This window comes from Tursiops truncatus, chromosome 1, assembly GCF_011762595.2.
Source record: "Tursiops truncatus isolate mTurTru1 chromosome 1, mTurTru1.mat.Y, whole genome shotgun sequence".
Classification (NCBI taxonomy): domain Eukaryota; kingdom Metazoa; phylum Chordata; class Mammalia; order Artiodactyla; family Delphinidae; genus Tursiops; species Tursiops truncatus.
Window position 1 is genome coordinate 94,660,423 of NC_047034.1, and position 23,231 is coordinate 94,683,653.

General features: G+C 41.3%; 1 protein-coding gene and 1 non-coding gene across 2 annotated transcripts; both read left to right on the plus strand.

Moving 5' to 3' along the window:
- The first annotated feature begins 7,489 nt into the window (after window positions 1–7,489).
- Window positions 7,490–21,523, plus strand: LOC109547313 (SWI/SNF-related matrix-associated actin-dependent regulator of chromatin subfamily D member 2-like). The gene is given in 7 exon segments (XM_033864524.2): window positions 7,490–7,603; window positions 7,908–7,999; window positions 8,430–8,624; window positions 17,856–17,931; window positions 19,800–19,891; window positions 19,893–21,166; window positions 21,169–21,523. Coding segments are annotated over 7 exon segments (1,995 nt in total). The 3' UTR covers window positions 21,321–21,523.
- Window positions 10,456–10,562, plus strand: LOC117310039 (U6 spliceosomal RNA). The gene has a single exon (XR_004524308.1). It is a non-coding gene; the product is annotated as a U6 spliceosomal RNA (small nuclear RNA).
- Window positions 21,524–23,231: the final 1,708 nt, after the last annotated feature.

The window sequence follows — 23,231 nt, forward strand, 5'->3', positions numbered from 1 at the left end:
ACAGACATATCTGTTCCGTGTCCAGGCTACGCACGGTATGCATATGGATCAGAGAGCCCCTGACAATAATAACTCCAGGGTCCCAGAGGCCTCAGGCCCACAAGTGGGGACCCACTAACCTAAAATCCATTCCCATCCCTTCAACTCACCATTGAGCTGTTCATAATCTGACCCAATCTATCTTTATAACTTTATCTGTCACTGACTTTCCACATGACTTCAATTTGCTATAATCCCTGCACCCTGAACACATTTTGGAATATCCTCAGCCCTGGTTCCACCTGGAATACACACCTTCCTTCTTCCTTCTTATCCAAATCTCACTTCTCTTTAAGACCCACATTATATCTCTCTTTCATTTGCTTTTCTTAGCTACTGCAGAAGATGTGTCTGTTGATTCTCAGAAACATCACTGCCCTCTAAGCCCTCTCCTGCATGGAAGGGGATAAATTCAGGAAATTACACTTCCAGGCTCTTTTCAGCAGAGCTCATTGGATTCTACCAATAAGGGGCTGACCTGGAAGGCAGGATGAACAGGTCATTACTCCCCTAGATCATCTGCAGGTAAGTGAGGTGGCACTCCCAGATGGCAATGTGAGGTTTGGCCGGGGACACTCCCTTCTCTCTGCCCTTTTTGCGCTCTGGACCTGACTCTACCACATCACTTATCACACTGTATTTTGATTATGAGTTTATCTGATTATTTCCTCCAGCAGAACAAGCGCTCCACAAGGATAAACATGATCTCCTGAGAATCAGCCACTCCAATGTTGCAGACAGCTGAGCTCATCAGTGGCAGCTTCCCTGTGAACCCTGCACTTCCAGGTCTCCTAAAAGCCAGCACTCCCAGCCCTTGCAACACTTGTGTAAGTCTCTCAGGCCCTGCATTTAACCCCTTTCTATTCAAAATACCTATAGCAGCTTTCACTCCTCTAAATTGCTATAAGGCCTTATCATAGTCGTTTTACTGCTTATACAGTTAGTTATCTTTTCATATGTATTCAGATTGTCTTCACAACTAAGCTACTGAAAGAAAGGGCTGTTTTATATTTCTTTAGGTACAATGTAACATCTTCCCTTGAAAGCAGTTTTTCAATAAATGATTACTGATTTGACTCATTTAATTAAATACAGGGATAAATAAGACTGAGCTGATAGTCTATCAGACTTACATCTTAGAAAAAATGGACAGACTTTCAAACTGCCAAGTCAATACTTAAAAGTTTCAGTGGTTTAGGACTTTTCAATGGTTCTTACCTTTCTGCCCTTCAGTAAACTAATTTACCTATTTTTGAATTAAGTTTCTGACTTCCAATCTAAATATCCGTAACCATTTTTGGAAGAACAACTTTGGGGAAGTTAGGCTATCACAGCACTTCCTGCATTACATTTTGGTCCTAAGCATTTCATATTTCTCTACATGTTAAATCTCCTTACCTCTATCAGATCTTACCTAACTACCCTTAAAGTCTACTTTTTCCCTACTTCTTTTTCTTTCTACCACCAGGTATAAAAATAATATAAAGAAATATCTTTTTTCAAATGTGAAGTATAAAGCTTTTATCCTTGATCTGCAAATATATCTTTTGCTGTTTCTGTAACTCTAACTGTAATAAGTTGAATACTGTTCCTCAAAATTCATGTCCACCCAGAATCTAAAATGTGAACTTATTTTGAAATAAGGTCTTTGCAGACATAAAATTAGTTAATGACCTTAAGATGAAATCATGCTGTGGGTTTAGAGTGAGCCCTACATCCAATGACTAGTGTCTTTATAACAAGAGGAGAGAATCAGAGAGACACAGGGGAAAAGGCCATGAAAAGACCAAGGCAGAGATTAGAGTGATGCTACTACAAACCAAGAAACATCCAGGGCCACCGGAAACTGGAAGAGGCAAGGAAGGACTCTCCCCTAGAATCTTCCGAGCATGCCTCGGAAGCATGGCTCTGCTGATACCTTGTTTTAAGCCACACAGTTTGTGATACTTTGTATGGCAGCCCTAGAAAACTAATACACTAGTATTGCTGGTATTTTTCATTAAAGTCAAAACAACTTTATAGGCATAAATGAATGTATTACATTGTGAGTAAGTTGACATCACTGTACATGCTGCTAAGTACAAAGTATTCCTAATACATACCCTCTACTCTTTTAGGACCACCTCCAGTGATGTAAACAAAGCATTTCCTGGTGAAAGGACTTCCTGGCTAAATAGTTTATTAGGAGAATCAATCTGACATTTGACATTTCAAAGTTGGTTTCAAAGAGAATTACATTGGTAAAATTAAACTATTTTCTACTTTCTAAAGATAATAATTTAGTAATTATTAAAAAAACTTTAAAATTCAGCGAAGACATAATGCTCTTTTCCCTCTGGGGACAGAGCAGCTGAAAAAACATTGCACAGCCTACAAGCATACATGCTTCTCCTCCCGAACACATCAGACCTTCTGAGGTTTGTATTCTAAGGGATGCTGTAGAATACAAATTCCCAGGCAGAGTTAGACACCCGCTTCTCAGGGCCCTCTCTGAACTCCGTAGGCAGCTCTATTGTTATCACATTATTTTGTTATTATTGGTTTACCTGATTGTTCCTCCCAACAGACTGAGAACTCCGCAAGGGCAGGAATGTGTATAACTCATTCTCATATTCCCGGGCCCTGGCACCATGTCTGGCAGCACTTGGTGCTTGATAAATACTGAACTAATTAAACTGTTGACCTTACTCTGGTCATAAGGGAGTAGACAAATTTAAAACACACTGCCAAACTGCAGTCCTGAAATTGAGCATTTATTCTTAAATCAGATGCAGCAGACATATTTTTATTTACAAAATGTACTTTATATACTGCCCCTTTCTCAAAAGAAAGCAGCAAGACTCAGCAATTAATTATCCAAACCTAATGAGGGAAACGTTCACAAGTGACTGCAGCCTGATATTTATCAGAAAGATATAACAGCCTGGGTGGTGGCAAGGACAAGACATTTTCCCTCTTTAGGCGCCATCCTCCCATACAGCAGGTTTTAAGAACAACGGGAATGTGTAGCTGAAGGACAATGAGTTTTGCCTAGAAGTCAAACAAAGCCAGAGGTTCAATCTTCCAAATTCTTGGGCCTGGGGTTTTAACCAGATTCCACACCTCCTACATTTAAAATTGATAATAAATATGTAAATATTCTAAGGTGGGTCTAAAGTTTTTTTAATCCTCAAAATCGGTAGGTGAAGAGAACACACGCTATAGCTAGTATACCTGTCTCTGAGATCACACCAGCAGTCTAATTCTAGGCCACTGTTAATGGCTTTACAGAGCAACCTCAAAAACTGTTCCAGGAAAAAAATTCATGAAAAGTGAAGAAACTGGGAGATTTGGGACAGGGATCCCAAAGATGAAAGAATATGAAGAATCCTGGTTGCAGGAAGTTGACTAAGAGGTGTCTTAAAGAAGAACTACTCTTGCCAGGTTTTCCCAGTTTGCAGTTGGCAGCCTCTGAGATGGCCCCAATGATCCCTGCCTCCTACTATTCATGCCCTGTGAAGTCCCCTCCCCTTGTGTGGGCTGGACCTAGTGACTGGTTTCTAACAAGGAGGCTACAGCACAAGTAACGGGATGTCAATTCTGGGATGAGGTTACAAAGAGATTGTGCCTTCCTTCTTGGGCTGCCCTCCCTCCCTCCCAATCCTGCACATTCACTCTGAAGAAAGCCAGTGGCCATGGTGTGAGCTGTCCTAGGGAGAGTCTCCTTTGGCAAGGAACTCAGGCCTTCCATCCGACACCCGACTAGGAACCGAGTTGAGCCATCAACCACTTGAGTGAGCTTGGGAGATCCATGCCTGATTGACCCTTGAGATAACTGCAACGCTGGCCACCTTGATTTCAGCCTTGTGAGAGACCCGGAAGCAGAGGCACTCAGCTAAGCCACACCAGATTCCTAACCCACAGAAAACGTGTGATAATAAATGCTTGTTTTGTAAGCCATTAAGTTTTGGAGTAACTTGTTACATAGCAATACATAACTAATACATAGCAACTCCTATTTATAATACTAAGTTCTTCCTTACTTCTCAAAACACATATCCTGATTTTTGTTTGTGTGAGGTCATCTGACCCCTTGGATGGAAGTAGAGACCACTCTCTTAGGAGCTAAGTACTTTTTTGGATACGTAAATTCAGGGAGCAAATCATTATAATCAAGGATTGGCCTATCGCCCTTCCCAAAAGGCCAATCAAGCAGAATGTGGTGAAACTGACCGTAGGGTAGTCTTCCTAACACCAGAAACCATAGCAGCTGCAGTATCAACCCATTCACTCATCATCTCATGAACGGTAGTGGAAACAAAATCATTTTATTCTTTAAACATACAACTGTATGTTCATTAATCTTTTCAATGCAGTGTTTTTATTGGGAACTGGAAAGCACCAAGAACTGCTTCTCTCTTCTGAATCACTAGAGATGCCCTCTACATGCACAAAATTGATACTAAGCACTTATTCTGTGAAGGAACATAATTGCTTGGCTGCTACGAGACATTTCTTTTCAGATTCTATTCATTGCTTACTCTTTTCCCCAAACAATCTCCCTTTTACGCAAACTTTCCTAAACAATACAGTATTTTATTAGATAATGTTTACTAACAAACTGAAGGCATGGGTAACTATTAAAAAAGATAATGTATTCAATTACAACAGCTTAATTACAATGTGACTTTTCATAGAATTCTAGCTTGCAATTTTATCTGATAGCAATGTCAAGGGTTGTTCAAAGTAAGAATTGCACATTTAGTTCTTTCCAGATTTAACCAGATGAGCTGGACAACAGGGCTTGGACATGGATTCGTGGTCTCTAGGCTTTTACAAATAATGCTGGTATGTTTTATGATGGGAAAATATCATATTAGAACACCCATTTAGGGGCTTCTCTGGTGGTACAGTGGTTAAGAATCCACCTGCCAATGCAGGGGACACGGGTTCGAGTCCTGGTCTGGGAAGATCCCACATGCCGCAGAGGAACTGAGCCCATGTGCCATAACTACTGAGCCCACGTGACACAACTATTGAAGCCTGTGCACCTAGAGCCCGTGCTCTGCAACAGGAGAAGCCACCACAATGAGAAGCCCGTGCACCACAGCAAAGAGCAGCCCCCGCTCACTGCAACTAGAGAAAGCCCGTGCGCAGCAATGAAGACCCAACGCAACCAAAAATAAAATAAATTTATAAAAAATAAAAAAAAGGAACACCCATTTAGAACTTGCACTTGTTTAGGTCTCTCAACCTAAGCTACCACCATGAAATTTTGTGTTAATGGTTCTCAAGTAGGGGAAAGAGCAGAATTTGTCATTGGAGGTCTGTTCCACATTCTCTTTTCTACTTTTTCAATATACCAATATATCTAAAGCTGAAGATACACATGAATTCTTCTCCTTGAATCTTTTTTTGAAGTCCCCTTTTTGAATGGATAGAGTGTTTTGAAGACTCACTTAACTTCTCACTCTCCCTATATCAATCCTGAGCCAGTGACATGATTAAATGATGGTTTTGTCCTGCTGGAAGACTGATTAGGATGCCTGCCACCATCTACAAAATTGCCGTTAACCTATCTCTTGGACAAATATAAACAAATCACTAGCTTCAAATACTGGCAGCTGTTGAAACAATGTTAAGGCTGTCATTAGACCTCACCTTGGCTTATTGATAGTAATTTAAGTCAGGCCTTTCTTGACACTGTATTTTTCTTATTATATCTCACATCGTTGTTAAAGCATTATAGATTCTTTTCCTTGAAATCTTGTTCCCTATTCAAAGAAGGAATAGATGTTGCTTCATTCACATAAACTCTGCTTAATTATCTACTACCTTTATATAGATATGTAACAACTCAGGTAAAGTGAGCTGGCAATAATCTGGAAATCTGTCAGAGAAAAATCTGAATTACACAGGTGTTTGGAACCAAACTGACTCTTCAGTTCTAAGTTATTTGTTTGCTTCAGTTTAGTGCTTTAACTTTGCCTCTGGTCAGATGGCCTCATCCCCAAACACCAGGCTTTCACCTTACCATCTGTTCTCCAAACTACCACCAGAAAGATTAGTCTAAAATACAAATATTTTCTCACTCCTCTACTTAAAATTGTTCAGTGCATCCCACTACCTTCAGGATAAGGTTGATACCCCTTAGAATGACACATAAGGCCTTTAATTACCTGGATCCTACCAGCCTCTTCATCTCACTCTCTGTCCACTTACTTCACAACCTACTCTTCAGCCACACTAAGCCACTTGCAGTTCTAACTTTACCACATTCTCTCACACCCTGTGTCTTACGCCTTTTGTTCCTTCTGCCTAGGTCACTGTCCAGCTTAACATCTTTACCTTAATCACCCAGCACTACACCTTCTTCAGATCTCATCTCAGGTCACTTTCACCTAGAAACGCCTTCATTTTTGCTTCCGATATCAACTAAATATCTTTCCTATTTTCTTACTTAGCGTTCTATTCTAACCTTGATTATCATATTTATCACACTGTATCTTTGTTGACAATTTATATCTCTCAATCCTCAACTAATTGTGAAGTCCTGTGGACAGGTGTTGCATCTTACTTGTTTTGTCTTAACTGAAAAACTAGCATTGTGTCTGGAATGTAGTAGGCACTCAGTAAATGTTTGTTGAATTAGCTAGTATGTTTATAATGTCTCAGAAGTAGTTTTGGGAAAAGATCTTTTTTTTTTAAAGAATGCTAAGAGAAAAGAGTTATAGCAGGATAAATTACTGAGAAATTACCATTTTTGGGGGGTCTTATTAAATAAAAGCATTTGTAAACTTTGGTAAACATATATCCCATGAGACTCTGAAGGAATCAGTTGTCAATCAAATGCTGGAAAGGTCAGCATGATAACAAGTCTTTTGATCAGATAAAAGCCAAAGTTACCCAAACTAAAAACAAAAAATTAATGCATATCATTGAAATATGAAATAAAGAAAATCAAGCATTATATATATACATTGTAAACTAAACGTGAAAAAATAACTTCTCTTCAAGAATTCCATCTTAGGATCTTCTTCAGGCCTATTCAGTGAAATTCACCACGCAATAAATTTTATATTATTAGAGGGTAAAATTTCCTGAGAAACAATCAATTCAATACTTTTCAACTTCTGGAATAAAAAGTAACCCCAAGTCTACAGTTTGAAACAGTAGTTATTTCAGAGATCTTCTTAGGATTAGTTTCATTTTGCCTTTTACTATCTTTTAAAATTGTCTCGTATAAAGAAAACTGTTACAAACACTTTTTTCCCTCTATTGTGGGCTCAATGAGCTCTGCTGAAGGTAAAGTTAAAATCTGAAGGAATCAGAAATGGTGGAGACACCTAAGTACTTACACAGATAAATACTGTCTTATTTCTCTAAACTAAAAGAATTGGCCAAGTCTCCAAATTATAACCCACTGAGCTCTGTGGGTGCAAATCTGGGACAAGGTAAAGACCCAGATGCCATGGGTGACGCTGAGGAAAACCCACATAATCTCATGGACCTTACATCAAGGAACACATTTGATTTGGGCTATTTTGGAGGAGATCCAGAAGCAAACGTCTATTCTGCAGTGACCGTAGGATCCCAAATCACTCAACCTACTCTGGAAAATAAGCAGATGCCTATAATAATCCCATGCTAATCATGGTCAATGAAAACACATTAGTCTCATACACCACTGTATCCCCAGGATCTTGAGTAATACACAGCACAGAGCAGATGCTCAGAAAATATTTGTTGAATGAATGGATTAATTACTGAATAAATGAACCAGTAATGTCATACAACTAAACCATACTGCCCAGGACAACACTTAACTATATTCTATGTGTAGCCTATGGACCTTAAATTGGTTGTTTTTTTTTTTTTTTTTTGCCCAGTGTATTCATCGCCAGCATCTTTCCACTCCCACCTGCACCCCCAGGAAGAGCCAAGTTGAAACAGTCTTCCCAGTCTGGACACTAACACACAAGTAAGCATTTGTGACAGGAATCAAAGTCTGACGGTACCCTCCTACTCCTTGAGCCACTTCCCAACTTAGCTCACCGGAAACCTCTTAAGAAGCCTTTCCTACTTCCTCCCTCCCATAGAAATGACTCCTTTCTTTGTATTCCCTCTGTACCCTGCATATGCTTAAACATTTCTAAATTATGAAATATGACATGAAGAAAAGTGTATAAAATATTGTGTACAGTTTAACAAGTTATAACTACACAGTTTAACAAATTATAGTAGAGTGGATCCCTGTGTAACACTCATCAAGGTCAAGATAGTTAACATCATCAGCATCAGAGACTGCTGCTATCACTGGCAAAGCCCGTTGACTATTCCCGGTAAATGAAACTAGAATCTGGGTAATTTAAAAAGTCTAACCTTTCATTTTTCTTTTCCTCTGTGCGTAGTCTAGTTTCAGTTGGTCATAGGGGGCCGTGTGAAGAGACCTGGCACCCAGCACTTCAGACCAGAGTTCTAGTGCACAAACAGCTGCGCCGACACCTCGGCTCCGAGGGAGGGACACAGGGCAGAAGCTCCACGAACGACACAGCAAGTCAAGATGGCGGCTGCAGCCCGTCTGCAGCGTCTCTGCACCCGGCACCGTGATCTAAAGCCGCAAGCGGCTGTGCCAGCCCGGCGAGAAATCCGCCCCTGAGAGAACTCCGCCCCCAAGAGAACTCCACCCCCTCCCCGCTGAAGAAAACCCTGTAAAGCAGCGGTACCTCTGGGCTGCCAGGGAGAGCCGGTACTCTACAGGATGATCTCGCCTCTCTCCATTCTTTCATCAAAGAATAAAACTTTCTGGTCGTCCCTGGTGGCGCAGTGGTTGAGAATCTGCCTGCCAATGTAGGGAACGCTGGTTCGAGCCCTGGTTTGGGAAGATTCCTACATGCCATGAAACAACTGCGCCCGTGAGCCACACTTACTGAGCCTGCGCGTCTGGAGCCTGTGCTCTGGAACAAGAGAGGCCTCACAGTGAGAGACCCGCGCCCTTGCGGCCCCTGCTCGCCACAAGTGGAGAAAACCCTGGCGCAGACACGAAAACCCAACACAGCCAAAAAGTAAATAAATAAATAAAATTAAAAGACAAAAAACTTTCTTTTGCTTGGTCTCATTCTATTGGCTCAGATGACACTGGGCAGAAGGATCCTTGTTCGGGACCAAATCAGGAGGATAAGTAACTTCCCCACCATGTTCCTTGCTCATCTCAAACTCTTGCCTCCCCTGGGGTAACCACTCTGCTGACTGTTAGGTTAATGTGTCCCTGCTTTGTTTCATAGTTTTGCGACAGAAGCAGGAACCCCTAATCAATGTGGGTTACTTTATCTGTTTTTGTCTTGTTTCTTTTGTTGATGTTATGTTGCACACAACTGTAGTTTTAAATTTTTCACTACTGAATGTTATTCCATTACATGAATAAACCGTTTGTCTATTCATTTTACTGTAGATGGATGTTTGGCAGGATCCCATTTGAGGCTATTGTACGCAACATTGCACATTCCTGTCAAGTGTACGGTAGTGCACATAAGTATGCATTTCAAAAATAGAACATATCTCTGAGAGAGGAATTTCTGGATATGCACAACTGCACATTACTGGATAGTGCCAAAGCATTTTCCAAAATGACTGGATCAGTGTTTACTGCCACCAGTTTTTGAAAGTTCTTATTGCTCCATGTTCTTGCCTTGGAATTGTCCTACTTTTAAATTTTCTCCAATCTAGTGGGTAAGCAATGGTTTCTCACTGAGGTTTTGATGTGCTTTTTCTGCTTCCCAATGAGGTTGAACGCCATTTTAAATGTACATTGGTCATTTGGATTTCCTCATTAGTGGATTCTCTTGCCCATTTTTCTATTGAATTGGCAGCAATGCTTTTGGGGTTCTTTTTAATCATTTGTAATAATTCTCTATGTATTCTGAATATTTTGGTTAAAATTGTTGGAAATATGTTCTCCCACCCTATGGTTGCTTTTTACTATCTTAATAGTATATGTCAATGAAGGGAACTTAATTTTAATGAAATCAACTTTGTTGATCTTCTCCTTTTAGTTAGTGCCTTTTGCATCATTTTTAAAAAATTTATTTATTTTATTTATGTATTTTTGGCTGCATTGGGTCTTTGTTGCTGCACGCGGGCGAGTGAGGGCTACACTTGGTTGTGGTGCACAGGCTTCTCACTGCAGTGTCCTCTCTTGTTGCAGAGCTCGGGCTCTAGGCATGCGGGCTTCAGTAGTTGTGGCACGTGAGCTCAGTAGTTGTGGCTCGTGGGCTCTAGAGCACAAGCTCAGTAATGTGGCACACAGGCTTAGTTGCTCTGTGGCATGTGTGATCTTCCCAGACCAAGGCTCAAACCTGTGTCCCCTGCATTGGCAGGCGGATTCTTAACCACTGCACCACCAGGGAAGCCCTGTGTCATGTTTAAGAAATCATTTCCGTGCTCCCTTTGGCAGCACATATACTAAAATTGGAACGATACAGAGAAGATTAGCATGGCCCCTACACAAGGATGACATGCAAATTCATGAAGCGTTCCATATTTTTCCCACGCACATATGTTCACCTAATCTATGACAAAGGAGGTGAGAATATACAATGAAGAAAAGACAGTCTCTTCAATAAGTGGTGCTGGGAAAACTGCATGTAACAGCTACATGTAAAAGAATGAAATTAGAACACTCCCCAATACCATACACAGAAATAAAATGGATTAAAGACCTGAATGTAAGGCCAGACACTATAAAATTCTTAGAGGAAAACGTAGGCAGAACACTCTTTGACATAAATCGCAGCAGGATCTTTTTTGACCCACTTCCTAGAGTAATGAAAATAAAAACAAAAATTAACGAATGGGACCTAATGAAACTTAAAAGCTTTTGCACAGCAAAGGAAACCATAAATGAGATGAAAAGACAACCCCAGAATGGGAGAAAATATTTGCAAATGAAGCAACTGACAAAGGATTAATCTCCAAAATATACAAACAGCTCATGCAGCTCAATATCAAAAACACAAACAACCCAATCAAAAAATGGGCAGAAGACCTAAGTAGACATTTCTCCAAAGAAGATATACAGATGGCCAATAAACACATGAAATTATTAGAGAAATGCAAACATTTAACATCACTAATTATTAGAGAAATGCAAATCAAAACTACAATGAGGTATCACTTTACACTGGTCAGAATGGCCATCATAAAAAATCTACAAACAATAAATGCTGGAGAGGGTGTGGAGAAAAGGGAACCCTCTTGCACTGTTGGTGGGAATGTAAATTGATACAGCCACTGTGGAGAACAGTATGGAGGTTCCATAAAGAACTAAAAACAGAACTAACATACGACCCAGCAATCCCACTACTGGGCATATACCCAGAGAAAACCATAATTCAGAAAGACACATGCACCCCAATATTCATTGCAGCACTATTTACAATAGCCAGGACATGGAAATAACCTAAATGTCCATCAACAGAGGAATGGATAAAGAAGATGTGGTACCTATATACAATGGAGTATTAGCCATAAAAAGGAATGAAATTGGGTCATTTGTAGAGATGTGGATGGACCTAGAGACTGTCATACAGAGTGAAGTAAGTCAGAAAGAGAAAAACGTATATCATATATTAACACATATATGCAGAATCTAGAAAAATGGTATAGATGATCTTATTTGCAAAGCAGATGTAGAGAGACAGATGTAGAGAACAAATGTATGGACACCAAGGGAGGAAAGGGGGGATGGGATGAATTGGGAGACAGGGATGGATGTATATACACTATTGATACTATGTATAAGATAGATAACTAATGAGAACCTACTGTATAGCTCAGGGAACTCTACTCAGTGCTCTGTGGTGACCTAAATGGGAAGGAAATCCAAAAAAGTGGGTATACATGTATACATATATCTGATTCACTTTGCTGTACAGTAGAAACTCACACAACATTGTAAAGCAACTATACTCCAATAAAAATTAATTTAAAAAAAGAAATCATTTCCTATCTAAGGTCATGAAGATATTCTCTTTTTTATCCAGTACAAGTTTGATTTTTTTTTTGATATGTAAGTCTGTAACCCACCTGAAATTGATTTTTGTGTTAGGTGTGACAGGAGATCCAATTTTTTTTTCTACAATAAATGTTGTCCAATAGTCCCAGAACCATTGTTGAAAATACTAACCTTTCCCCTACTGCTCTGCAGTGTTACTTTGCCATATGTATATGGTTCCATTCCTAGACACTCTATTCTCTTCATTCCCCTGTCTGTTTGTCCTTGTGCTAATACCACAGGGTATAAATTAATGTAAACTTATATTAACTTGGCTATTCTTTAATCTTTGTAGTTCCATATAAATTTTAGAATCAACTTTTCACATTCCACACACACACAAAAAAAAACCCTACTGCAATTTTTATTGGATTTGAACTAAATCCATAAATAAGTTTAGGGAAAAGACATTTTGGCAAATTTGAATCTTCTAGTCTATAACCAATATCTATTTCTCTATGTCAGTCTTTTTAGTTTATTTTAATAAAGTTTTATAGTTTTTTCCATAAATTTATTTCTAGATGTTTGATATTTTAATCCTAAGTGTCTTAAGCCTTTTCTCTTTTTCCAAGTCTTTCTCATACACAACAGAACTAACATTTTCCTTTCAAGGAAAGCATGCAGAAGCTTACTGATAAAACAATTGCACTCAAACAGGAATGCTGTTGCCCTTGACAACAATCTGGTCCACCAGCTAATTAGGCCATACCCTATACTGATGATATGCATGAAGCCACAGGCATCCAATCAGCAGAGTCAGTGGAAAATGGGAAATTATAGGCTAGGTCTACAAGAAGTATGCCTGGAAAATAGATGATGGGGAATCCTGCTGCGTAGCATAAGAAGAGTAGTCTGAACACACTTGCTACAGTGGTGGTTGTCTTTATTTCAATGTAAATTATAAATGTATAGCTGTTTGTTTTATTATTTTCATCATTTTTCAATTTACAATAAATCCTGTTAGCAGTAATGAGTTCAAAAGAATGGAACAGTGTGTTTAATGAAAAAAATAAGTGCTACATCTTTATCTCTGAGAAGGTTAATGATGACCATGTAACTTGCAAAACTTGTCAACATTTACCAACCACTATGAAGGTCATAGTGATATCACTGAACACATACGAAGACACAAATCTGCTAAAGAATTCTCAGCTTCTGCAAAAATAGCTAAAAAGACTGAGTGGGAAAATAAGGATTCAACATGTGCTGCTGAAGAAAGTGCATTTACACAAGACTGTGACGCTTATCTTTCCAATTAGAGCCAATGCCTGTTCTTCTAAATGAATTTCACTCCTTTTGATTGCAGGCTTTTTGTGCACATTCAAGGAGGGGAGCAATGGCTGTGAAGGAGCCGGCTCCATTAGTAGCACCAGGACTTCACACACTGTTAGATGATGCCAACTTTACAGTGCTATTTCCAGATACTTTAAAGATTAAGAGACATACAGAGATTTTCAGGTGTGTATATGTACATCTATTAGTAAACTTGGCCTATTTCATACATATATTTGCATATGTTTCACTCTGATATGTCTAAGTGTGGATTTCTTTTTATTTGTCATCCTTAGGATATTTGAATCTGTGTATTTTATAAGTTACAGAAAATTCTCAGTCATTGTCTTCAGATATTCCACCTGTCACATTCTCTCTCTTTCCTCTCCTTCTTGGACTCCACTTATGGCAGCCCTTCTCACTGTATCCTCTATTTCTGTTACCCCTCCTTCAATATTTTCCATAAATTAGCTTCTCTCTACTTAATTGTGATTAATTTCTTCCATCATGTCATCCAGTTCACCAATTTTCTTATCAGTTTTGTCTAATCTGCTATTAAACTCATTCATTGTGCTCTTTATTTCAATTGTTGAAGTTACTTCTAAAATATATACTTTAATGCGCTGTGTCACTCTTCATAATTTTCAGTTACCTGCCACGGTTTTATATTTGATGTTTATTTTCTCAGAACCATAGTAACCATAGTTTCATAGTTTTTGTCTGATAATTTCAGTATCTACATTCTTTATGGACCTGCTCCTATTAACTGAGGTTTCTCACCTAGAGGAGTCTTGTCCTTTGGATCTAGATGTTCTTATTGTATGTTAAATATGTTATTTGAAAATTATTAGTAGTATCAATTTATTATCTTCCAAACAGGATTTTATAATGCTTTTGCCAAGCACCTGGGGAAACTAGGAATACAAGATCATTTGAATCCAAGTTCAGAGCTTGAGATTTTACACACACACACACACACACACACACACACACACACACACACACTGACATATTATTCAGCTATGAAAAGGAAGGAAATCTTTCCATTTGCATCAATATGGGTGAAACTGGAGGACATAATGCTAAGTGAAATAAGCCAGACACATGAAGAAGATATTGTATGATCTTAATTATATGTGGAGTCTTTAAAAAAAAGAGTTGAATTCATGAAACAGAGACTAGAACATAAGTTACCAGGGCTGGGCCAAGCAGGGAGGAGGGGAGGGGAAATAAGGGAGGTATTGGTCAAGGGTCAAGGGTATTGGTCAAAGTTGTTGGCCGTTATGTAGTATGAACAAGTCTAAAGAATAATATACAGCATGATGACCATAGTTAATAATACTGTATTGAAATTGAAGATATGATAAGAGAGTAGATTTCAGGTGTTCTCATCACACACACACACAAATAACTATGTGAGGAGACAACATGCTGATTAGCTTAACTATAATAATCATTTCACTATACCCATATATATATATCAAATCATGATACTGTATACCTTACACATACACAACTTTTGTTTAAAACTATATTTTAAAATGATTATATCCCAAGAGTCTGGAAAGAGTGTTGGATCCTTCTCAGGAGACCCGTCAGCAGTGCTCTGTGTGTCTCTTCTGATTTATCTCCTCTCACTCATCATCACACAGAATCTTCATCTATTTGGATATTAGAAAAAGTGCCTCTGAGCCACAACATATTCTTCCAAATCTATCACGTAGGCCATAAATTCTGCCCGCTGATCTCAGGACTAAGGCCTCTGATGCTCAAATTCCAGATTCTTACAACTCATAAGCCAAGAACTTCACTCTTGTTGCAGAGCCATGCTCTAAAAACCTTCCCTGGAGCTAATGAATGACCATGAGTAAATGTAAGAAGGTCAAGACTTCAAGGTAAGAAGAGATAGGAAGACACACATGTCAAAGGAGCTAATCCATTTACTGGAATATATTAAGCTTGTAGTTATCAGACTGTGCTCTACAGAACCCTAAGACATAATAATGATTTGATAAACATGATTTTTAAATTGCCACATTATTTGCTAATATAAACAGTGTATGTAATTTATCAGTAGAAACAGACTACACTGAAGTCTGCTTTCGTGTTGTTAGGACGAACAGTCTCTAGCCATTGAGCCACTGAAACCTCAAGAAGCAACTTGCTGGAGTCCTGTCAAGTCCTCCCAGAATCTCCAGAGCTGGTTAGAGACAGAGCTTTTCCCTGGGGAGCATTTCAGTTGGGAGCATGGAGAGGGTCATGAAAAGGGCACAGGAAGGGCCACAGAACTGTACTCATTGTGAGAAAGCAAGAAAGTTCCACAATTTCTCAGACTTTGTTTCTTACACGTTAACGAAAAAAAGGGAATATAGGGATTTCCCTGGGGGTTGTCCAGTGGTTTAGACTCAGCACTTCCACTGCAGGGGGCGAGGGTTCAATCCCTAGTCATAGAACTAAGATCCCACATGCCACAAACCGTGGCCAAAAAAAAGGGGGAGGGGATAGAAATCCCTGTTTCTCAGAGTTATTTGGGAATCAATGACCTAATATGTGCAGTAGAACATAGCACAGCACTGGACACAAAGTACTTAATGAGTGTCAGTCACCTGTCCTTGTCTTTCTTCTAACAAGTCTCCAGACCTCTTAGAAAGAAGTTTTCCAGCTCGTACTGAATCACAGCTTCCACAGAAGCTACTCTATCTATGTCCATATATGCAGAGCCATGAAAAAGGTAATTTTTGTGCTTAGGTTTGATGCCTTTAAGCACATCTTTTTCCAAACAGCTTCTCCTCATCTACCCATGCCTGCTAATCTAGCAGTACTTTACAGGGTTCCGATTGCTCTGACTCTAAAACAACCTACTTTTGCTTCTGATAGCCCATAACAGGAAACATTTTTATAGAGTATAACGGAGAGGCTGGCAGCATAATGGAGACTCTAGAACAAGACTTAAAATGCTGCAGTTATCCGTCAGTCACACGACACAGAATGTCATGCATAAGAAACAGCTGATTTATTGGCCTGATGGAGCAGGCTGTGAATATGAAATGATAGGGTACAGCCACAGACCAGTTGCAGGAAAATGTGCCGTTGTGGGCCAACTCATGGGTGCCATTGACAATAATGCCAGAGATCAATTCTGACCAACACATATTTATTTATCAGGAAAACTCTGAGAGATGACAAAGCACGGGAGCCAGCCAGCCCCACAGCGAAGACAGCCAGTGTCCAGACTGAACTCTTTTGTCAGTTGGTAACAAATCTACTTTCCTCCGCGTGGTGATGCTACTAAATAAATAACATGAATAAAAATAAACTATTGGAAGCCTATTTCTCACATTACATTAGCGAGGATATTTGAGGATCTGTTTCATGGCTTTAATTCAGGCATATTTCCCCCCCATCTTTTTCTGAAACAGCTAAATTTCTGTTTGTGACATTACCTATCTTAGGAATAGTTGTTTACGGCATGTGGAGAATGGGAATTGGTTAGCCAGCAAAACAAAAAGGGCAGATGATGTAAACATCGTAGGGCAGATGTAAATGTGGGTGAGAGCTAAAAAGTTCAAAACTCCTCACCTTCTGAGCACCAATGCATTTCCTGAAAGGTAATCAAAAATGTACCACTTAGGGCTTCCCTGGTGGCGCAGTGGTTGAGAGTCCGCCTGCCGATGCAAGGGACACGGGTTCGTGCCCTGGTCCGGGAAGATCCCACATGCTGCAGAGCGGCTGGGCCCGTGAGCCATGGCCGCTGAGCCTGTGCATCTGGAGCCTGTGCTCCACAACGGGAGAGGCCACAACAGTGAGAGGCCCGCGTACTGAAAAAAAAAAAAAAAAAAAAAATGCACCACCTATACTGGTTTGAGAGTAGTAATCCCCACATTCCAGCTGAATGTTAAGTACATACAAATTTCTAAAGCCTCTCATAATATTATTTTGACATTTCCTTTTCAAAATAATACTTACGTGATTTCATTTTGACCTGTAGAGTGACTTTTTGATCCATAAGGATGTCACAGAATAACATACTGCTGAAATCATCAAATTACTGAGTATGTGCCTCAGACTATGTCCAGCCAAACTAAAGTTGAGCATTTCATGGGAAAAAACCTTGCTCAATGACCTAGATATTTCCCATCTTAAAATTCTTTAAGATAGTATTTCAAGTCAATTTTTATTTCCCCGCACAATCCATGATTGTGCCATGATTTCCTATTTCACTTTGCCAGTATTCACACAACATTAGGTGTAACATTTTACAAGAACCCACCACAACCAGTTAAGCCTGACTGGCTCTATAGACAGTGACTTTACTTTCTGAACCAGAAATATTATAGGACACATGGGCTGCCAGCAGGGCAGAGCACTTTGTATCCAACCTGTATCCTTGAAACAGTCTCTCCTCCAACAAATGAGTCCTCAAAACTGCCACTGGAATTATCTTCATAAAATTGAAATCTGATCAAGCCACACCAATGCTTTAACCCCTTTGAAATCTCTTCTTTTCCTGTAGGATAAAATCTAAACTTTTTGAGTGGGCAACAAAACTCCAAATAGCCTACCTCAAGACATCTCTTTCACCATTGCAGGTTCCATCCAGCCATTCCGAATTTCTCACCATGTCTTAACACAGCCTTTCCTAAATTCCATATCTTTGCACCTATATCCTCTCTCTGGAAATACTCTTCCCCACCACACAGACACACACACACACACACACACACACACCACACGAGTACATAAGCACATGTACTCATCCTTCAAGACAAATTCTTTCCCATGTTCTCCCACGCAGTTAGCTGTTTCTAAACAACTTATCTGTTCCTCTATCAAGCATTCACCACATTTTATATCAACTTATCTATTTATACATTTAGGTCCTCTCCTAAGCTGGAGTTCACTATAGTTTTAGATAAACTATATTAAGGAATAACTCTAAATTATAACTGCTGGATTATGGAGTCTGCTTTCTCCCCACTGTCATTAGGTGGGTTCTATCATGATCAAGACAACCACTTGGGGGAGATGTTGTAAAGAGGTTACCAGCATAGGATGGGTGAGGGGACAGACTAGTGAGTGACCTTTAATAACTCTAATAACGTTAATATCTGCAATAATTCTTCCAAACCTAAGATGATGAGTGCAACAACAGAAACAACCAGCATCAAAACAGCCTAGTTGTTTAATCAATAACCAGCAGTTGTAAAACCAGGGCTTCCATCAAGTTCCACTGTGTGGGAAGGCAGCATACTTACAGCTGTTCATTAGGCTGAAACTTCACATTAGATACAGCTTGGATTTAATAGCTGTGAATTTTATATCTCTAGAAAGCTAATTAAAAGACCATCACTCCCCTTTTTGTTGGTTACTAAACAAGTTTAGGAAGTATACCTACTGAAGAAGTATGAGAAGTTAGAGAGGATTAATTTAGATAGGCGCTAATTCCAAAGAAGAGGAACAATAATAACAAAAAGCCTTTCCTTCCTTACACAGAAGTTCTCTTTGAATACAAATATAAACTCTAGGCAAAATGCTTTGGCCCAAATAATTAGACTCCTGCTGACAATCAGAGTCAGTGGTGGACTGATGTCATGCCAAAGGACACGCAGTCTGAGCCTTTAACGTGGAGTTCTAGGGCTAATTAGAAAAATTACACCATGCCACATCCAGTTCTGGAGTCTGTATGTCAGCTGCAGAAGGTGATAACAGTAATGTATGGTGTCACATCTTCAGTCTCAATCTAAGACAAAGAACAAAATACTTTTAAAAGAATTCCTGAAGAACAGAAAGGGTTTCAGCCTTACTTGCCTCTTCACAAACACCTAATAAAAGAGAGAGAAAACAGGGTTACCTTCAACAAGCAAATCTTTCTCATTCTCAATTTTCATCCACCTGATTTGCAAGTTAATTTTTCCCCTCTCCTCCTGGAAGTAAAACAATAAAAACCTAAGCCTCTTCTAGTCAGTTTCCAGTATAATGCAATACAGTGCCAGCTTTTGTTCCCAGAGCCTAAAACAGGCTGGGGAACCGCACATGTGCTCTCCAATGTCCATGGACGGCTGGAACTTAGAAAAGGTACCTTCAGTTGACATAAGTTGTTTCAGCCGTGTCCAGAGTCTGAAGCCAGTTCTGTCCTGGGTGTCTCTCCTCAAACACTGGGGATACTGATTCTATTTGGTTCTAAGCCCCAGTTTCCTACTAACTGCGACGACTTGAACTAGAATCCTGTCCTGCCTCTCCCTTCTCAGGAGGCTCCACACCACTGCAAGGATGCTAACACAGTTTTTCCAGAAGCAATCATCTAAACCAAACCTAGGTCATCAAAAAGCCATAGCCAAGAGGTAATCAGGAAAAAGAAGTTTCTAGGAGAAAAGAGGTCTCAGAAAGCATTGATCACAGACAGCATCTGATGAAAAATTTCCATTATCTCAGACAATCAAAATTATCAAAATAACAGAGCCAGGCCGCCCTGGGAGCTCCGCCTCCGCCAGCGGGACCCAGCACGCTGCCTGGAGCGGTGCTCAGGGGGCCCAGACCTGCTGGAGGCGTGGGGGGCTGCCGCCTTCTGCCCCAAGAACCCCACGGGCCCTGCAGCGCAGTACCAGAGGCCTGGCAGGTCACCAGGCAGTCAGATGCCCATGGCTGGCTTGCAGGTGGGACCCCCTGCTGGCTCCCCATTTGGCGCAGCTGCTCCACTTCGACCTGGCATGCCACCCACCATGATGGACCCATTCCGAAAACTCCTGCTTGTGCCCCAGGACCAGCCCCCGATGCCTGCCCAGCGCCGGGGGTTAAAGAGGAGGAAGGTGGCAGATAAAGTTCTACCTCAGCGAACTTGGGAGCTTGTCCCAGAGCCTCAGGCGTGCATGGATCTCTTGGCTTTTGAGCGGAAGCTGGACCAGACCATTGCTCGAAAGCGGATGGAGATCCAGAAGGCCATCAAAAAGCCTCTGACGCAAAAACGAAAGCTGCGGATCTGTATTTCTAATATGTTCGGTCCCAGCAAGGCAGAAGGTGATAGTGCGGGAACTGCAGGGATCCCGGGGGGAAACCCCGCAGGGGACAAGGTGGCTTCCTGGGAACTCCGAGTAGAGGGAAAACTGCTGGATGATCTTAGGAAACAGAAGAGGAAGTTTTCTTAATTCTTTAAGAGCCTCGTCATTGAGCTGGACAAGGAACTGTACGGGTCTGACAACCACCTGCTGGAGTGGCACCGGATGCCCACCACCCAGGAGACAGATGGCTTCCAGGTGAAACCGCCTGGAAACCTCAACGTCCAGTGCACCTGCCTGCTCCTGCTGGCTCATCAGCCTCCCCAGTACAAGTCGGACCCCCGACTGGGGAGGCCGCTGGGGGTGCACACACACACGAGGGCTGCCGTCACGCAGGCCCTGCGGCTCTACATCAAACACAACCAGCTGCAGGACGGCCACGAGCGGGAGTACGTCAACTGCAACCGGTACTTCTGCCAGATCTTCAGTTGTGGCCGACTGCGTTTCTCTGAGATTCCCATGAAGCTAGCCAGGTTGCCGCAGCCTCCAGACCCCATTGTCGTCAACCATGTAATTAGCTTGGACCCTAACAACCAGAAGAAGACAGGCTGTTATGACATTGATGTGGAGGTGGATGACCCACTCAAGGCCCAGATGAGCAATTTTCTGGCCTCTACCACCAATCAGCAGGAGATTGCCTCCCTTGATGTCAAAATCCATGAGACCATTGAGTCCATCAACCAGCTGAAGACCCAGAGGGATCTCATGCTCAGTTTTAGCACTGACCCCCAGGACTTCATCCAGGAATGGCTCCGTTCCCAGCGCTGGGACCTCAATCTGATGTGATTGGGAATCCTGAGGAGGAGAGACAAGCTGCTTTCTACCACAAGCCCTGGGCCCAGGAACCAGTGGGGAGGCACATCATTGCCAAGGTGCAGCAGCAAAGGCAGGAACTGGAACAGGTGCTGGGAACCCACCTGACCTAACTGCTCAGGGATCCCTTCCTTTCTTCCCAGCCCTGGAGCCACCCCTTCCTCAGCCTGGAAGGGGACCACTCTCTGGGGCACAGACATGTAGGATGAGGGGGTGAGGGGTGTCTCCTGTCACCCTCTGCTCCCCAGCTTTAGTTTCATAAGTGTAGTGATAGGATTCCTTGTTGCTTGGTCCCCAAAGCCTTACTACTTACCCGTTGGCTTTAATTGGATTCACAGCAGAGGCCTCCTCTGCCCCCTGCAGGCAGGCCCAAGCAGGACCTGGAAGCCGTGCTTTGACATCATAATGGAGACCTTTCAGAACCAAAGGGCCCTGGCTTTGCTTGTTTACTGACCCCCTTGGGGCGAGTGTCAGCGCTGGCTCTGAGGAGCTCTGCGAGGAAGAGGGGCACAGCTCACCCTCTTCCTAGCCTTTCCAAACCAAAGTTCTTTGCCATTCCTACCAGCCCAGCCTTGCTGCTGGTTTTTTTTTTTTTTTTTCCTTTCCTTTGGGTATTTGCAGTATTCGTGGAGCAGGTTTTTCTATGTGGGAGCCACTTTTTTTGTACAGGGGTAAGCTTGGGTTTTTCAGGGAGCCCTACTTGGTGGCTCCTTCCTTATTTTCTTTTCTCAATTTATGCAAGCGGCTCTGGCCGCCATCATCTCCTGAGAAGCCAGAGGGCTGCCACCCAAGCTCTTGGGCCCAGGGGTAATGCCTCCTAGAGGGAGGACACACTAGTTCTCTGGTGTGGCCTGAGGCATGGGTGTGTGTGGGCAGGGGGAGGTGCAGGGGAGGTGCAGGGGGGAGGTGGGGGGGGACTATCGTTGCCCTTCGGAGCTTGGTAAGGAGGGTGGACCTAGGGCTTGGCAAGTGCCACTTCTGGCAGGTTTGGAAATTTCCAAATAAATCTTTGTTTATTGGTGGTATAAATAAATAAATAAATAACAGAGCCATTACAAAGTTGCTCTTTCCTTATCAGTACATTTGAAGAAAATAACAGGTCTTGGTCTTAAGGTGTTCATTCAACTTACGGAGTTCAGTTCATCAGAAGCTCCACAATTTGTGTTTTCTAGTTGCCTCTTTCTGGAATCATTGAATATTTGAATATCTAGTGCTTATATATGAACCAAATGAAAGTTACTCTGAGACAAATATTACTCAAGCCAAATTATTTTAATGTCAAGTATGTTAATAGTGGCTTTTCAAAAGTGTAAACATGGGGAGCTCAGAGAGCAAGTTTAAGCATTCCTTTATCAAATAAACAACATGGGTTTTGGCCCATTTTTTCTGCTGGAACAATAGAAATCCAAGTGATACATACAGAGAAAGCGGCAGAGGTCATAACAGCATTCGAATCTCATACTAGCCTGTTTCACTTCCTTCTCACAATTACCATTCTTCTTGTCTTTATCCTAGTGATAAAAGCCAAAATAACACCTCCAAATCAGATATTGAAACCCAAGATTATTTATAGCTGCCCAATTTCTTACGACATAGTTACATTAGATTTGATCCAGTTCTGCATGACTAGGGAAATTAAGCATGAAGCACCTTCTTCAACCTACTTCTCTAGTATCTAGGATGCTTTGCAGCAATTCAACATGTGTGTGCTTTCTCCTCGGTGGAAAAGAAAAGAAAAACAAATATAGATGGCATCACCTGAAAAGCAAAAGAAGTGAGGGCCTAAGCCTGTGGAGGCAGCTTAATCACCTGCAAGCAGTTTATCATTCAACATAATAGCACAAGGCCTTAAAAAGCCTGCTCTGACACTCTCATTTGTCCTGTGATAGAATGCTCCCTGCATGGGAATTTAATATCCCCACTGCAATCAAACTTTGATGTGCACAGAATGTGTCCGTCATCTGTAAGCTGGAAGTCACAGTGCAACCCACTTCGCTGACCAGGACAGGGCCAGTCTGTTTCCC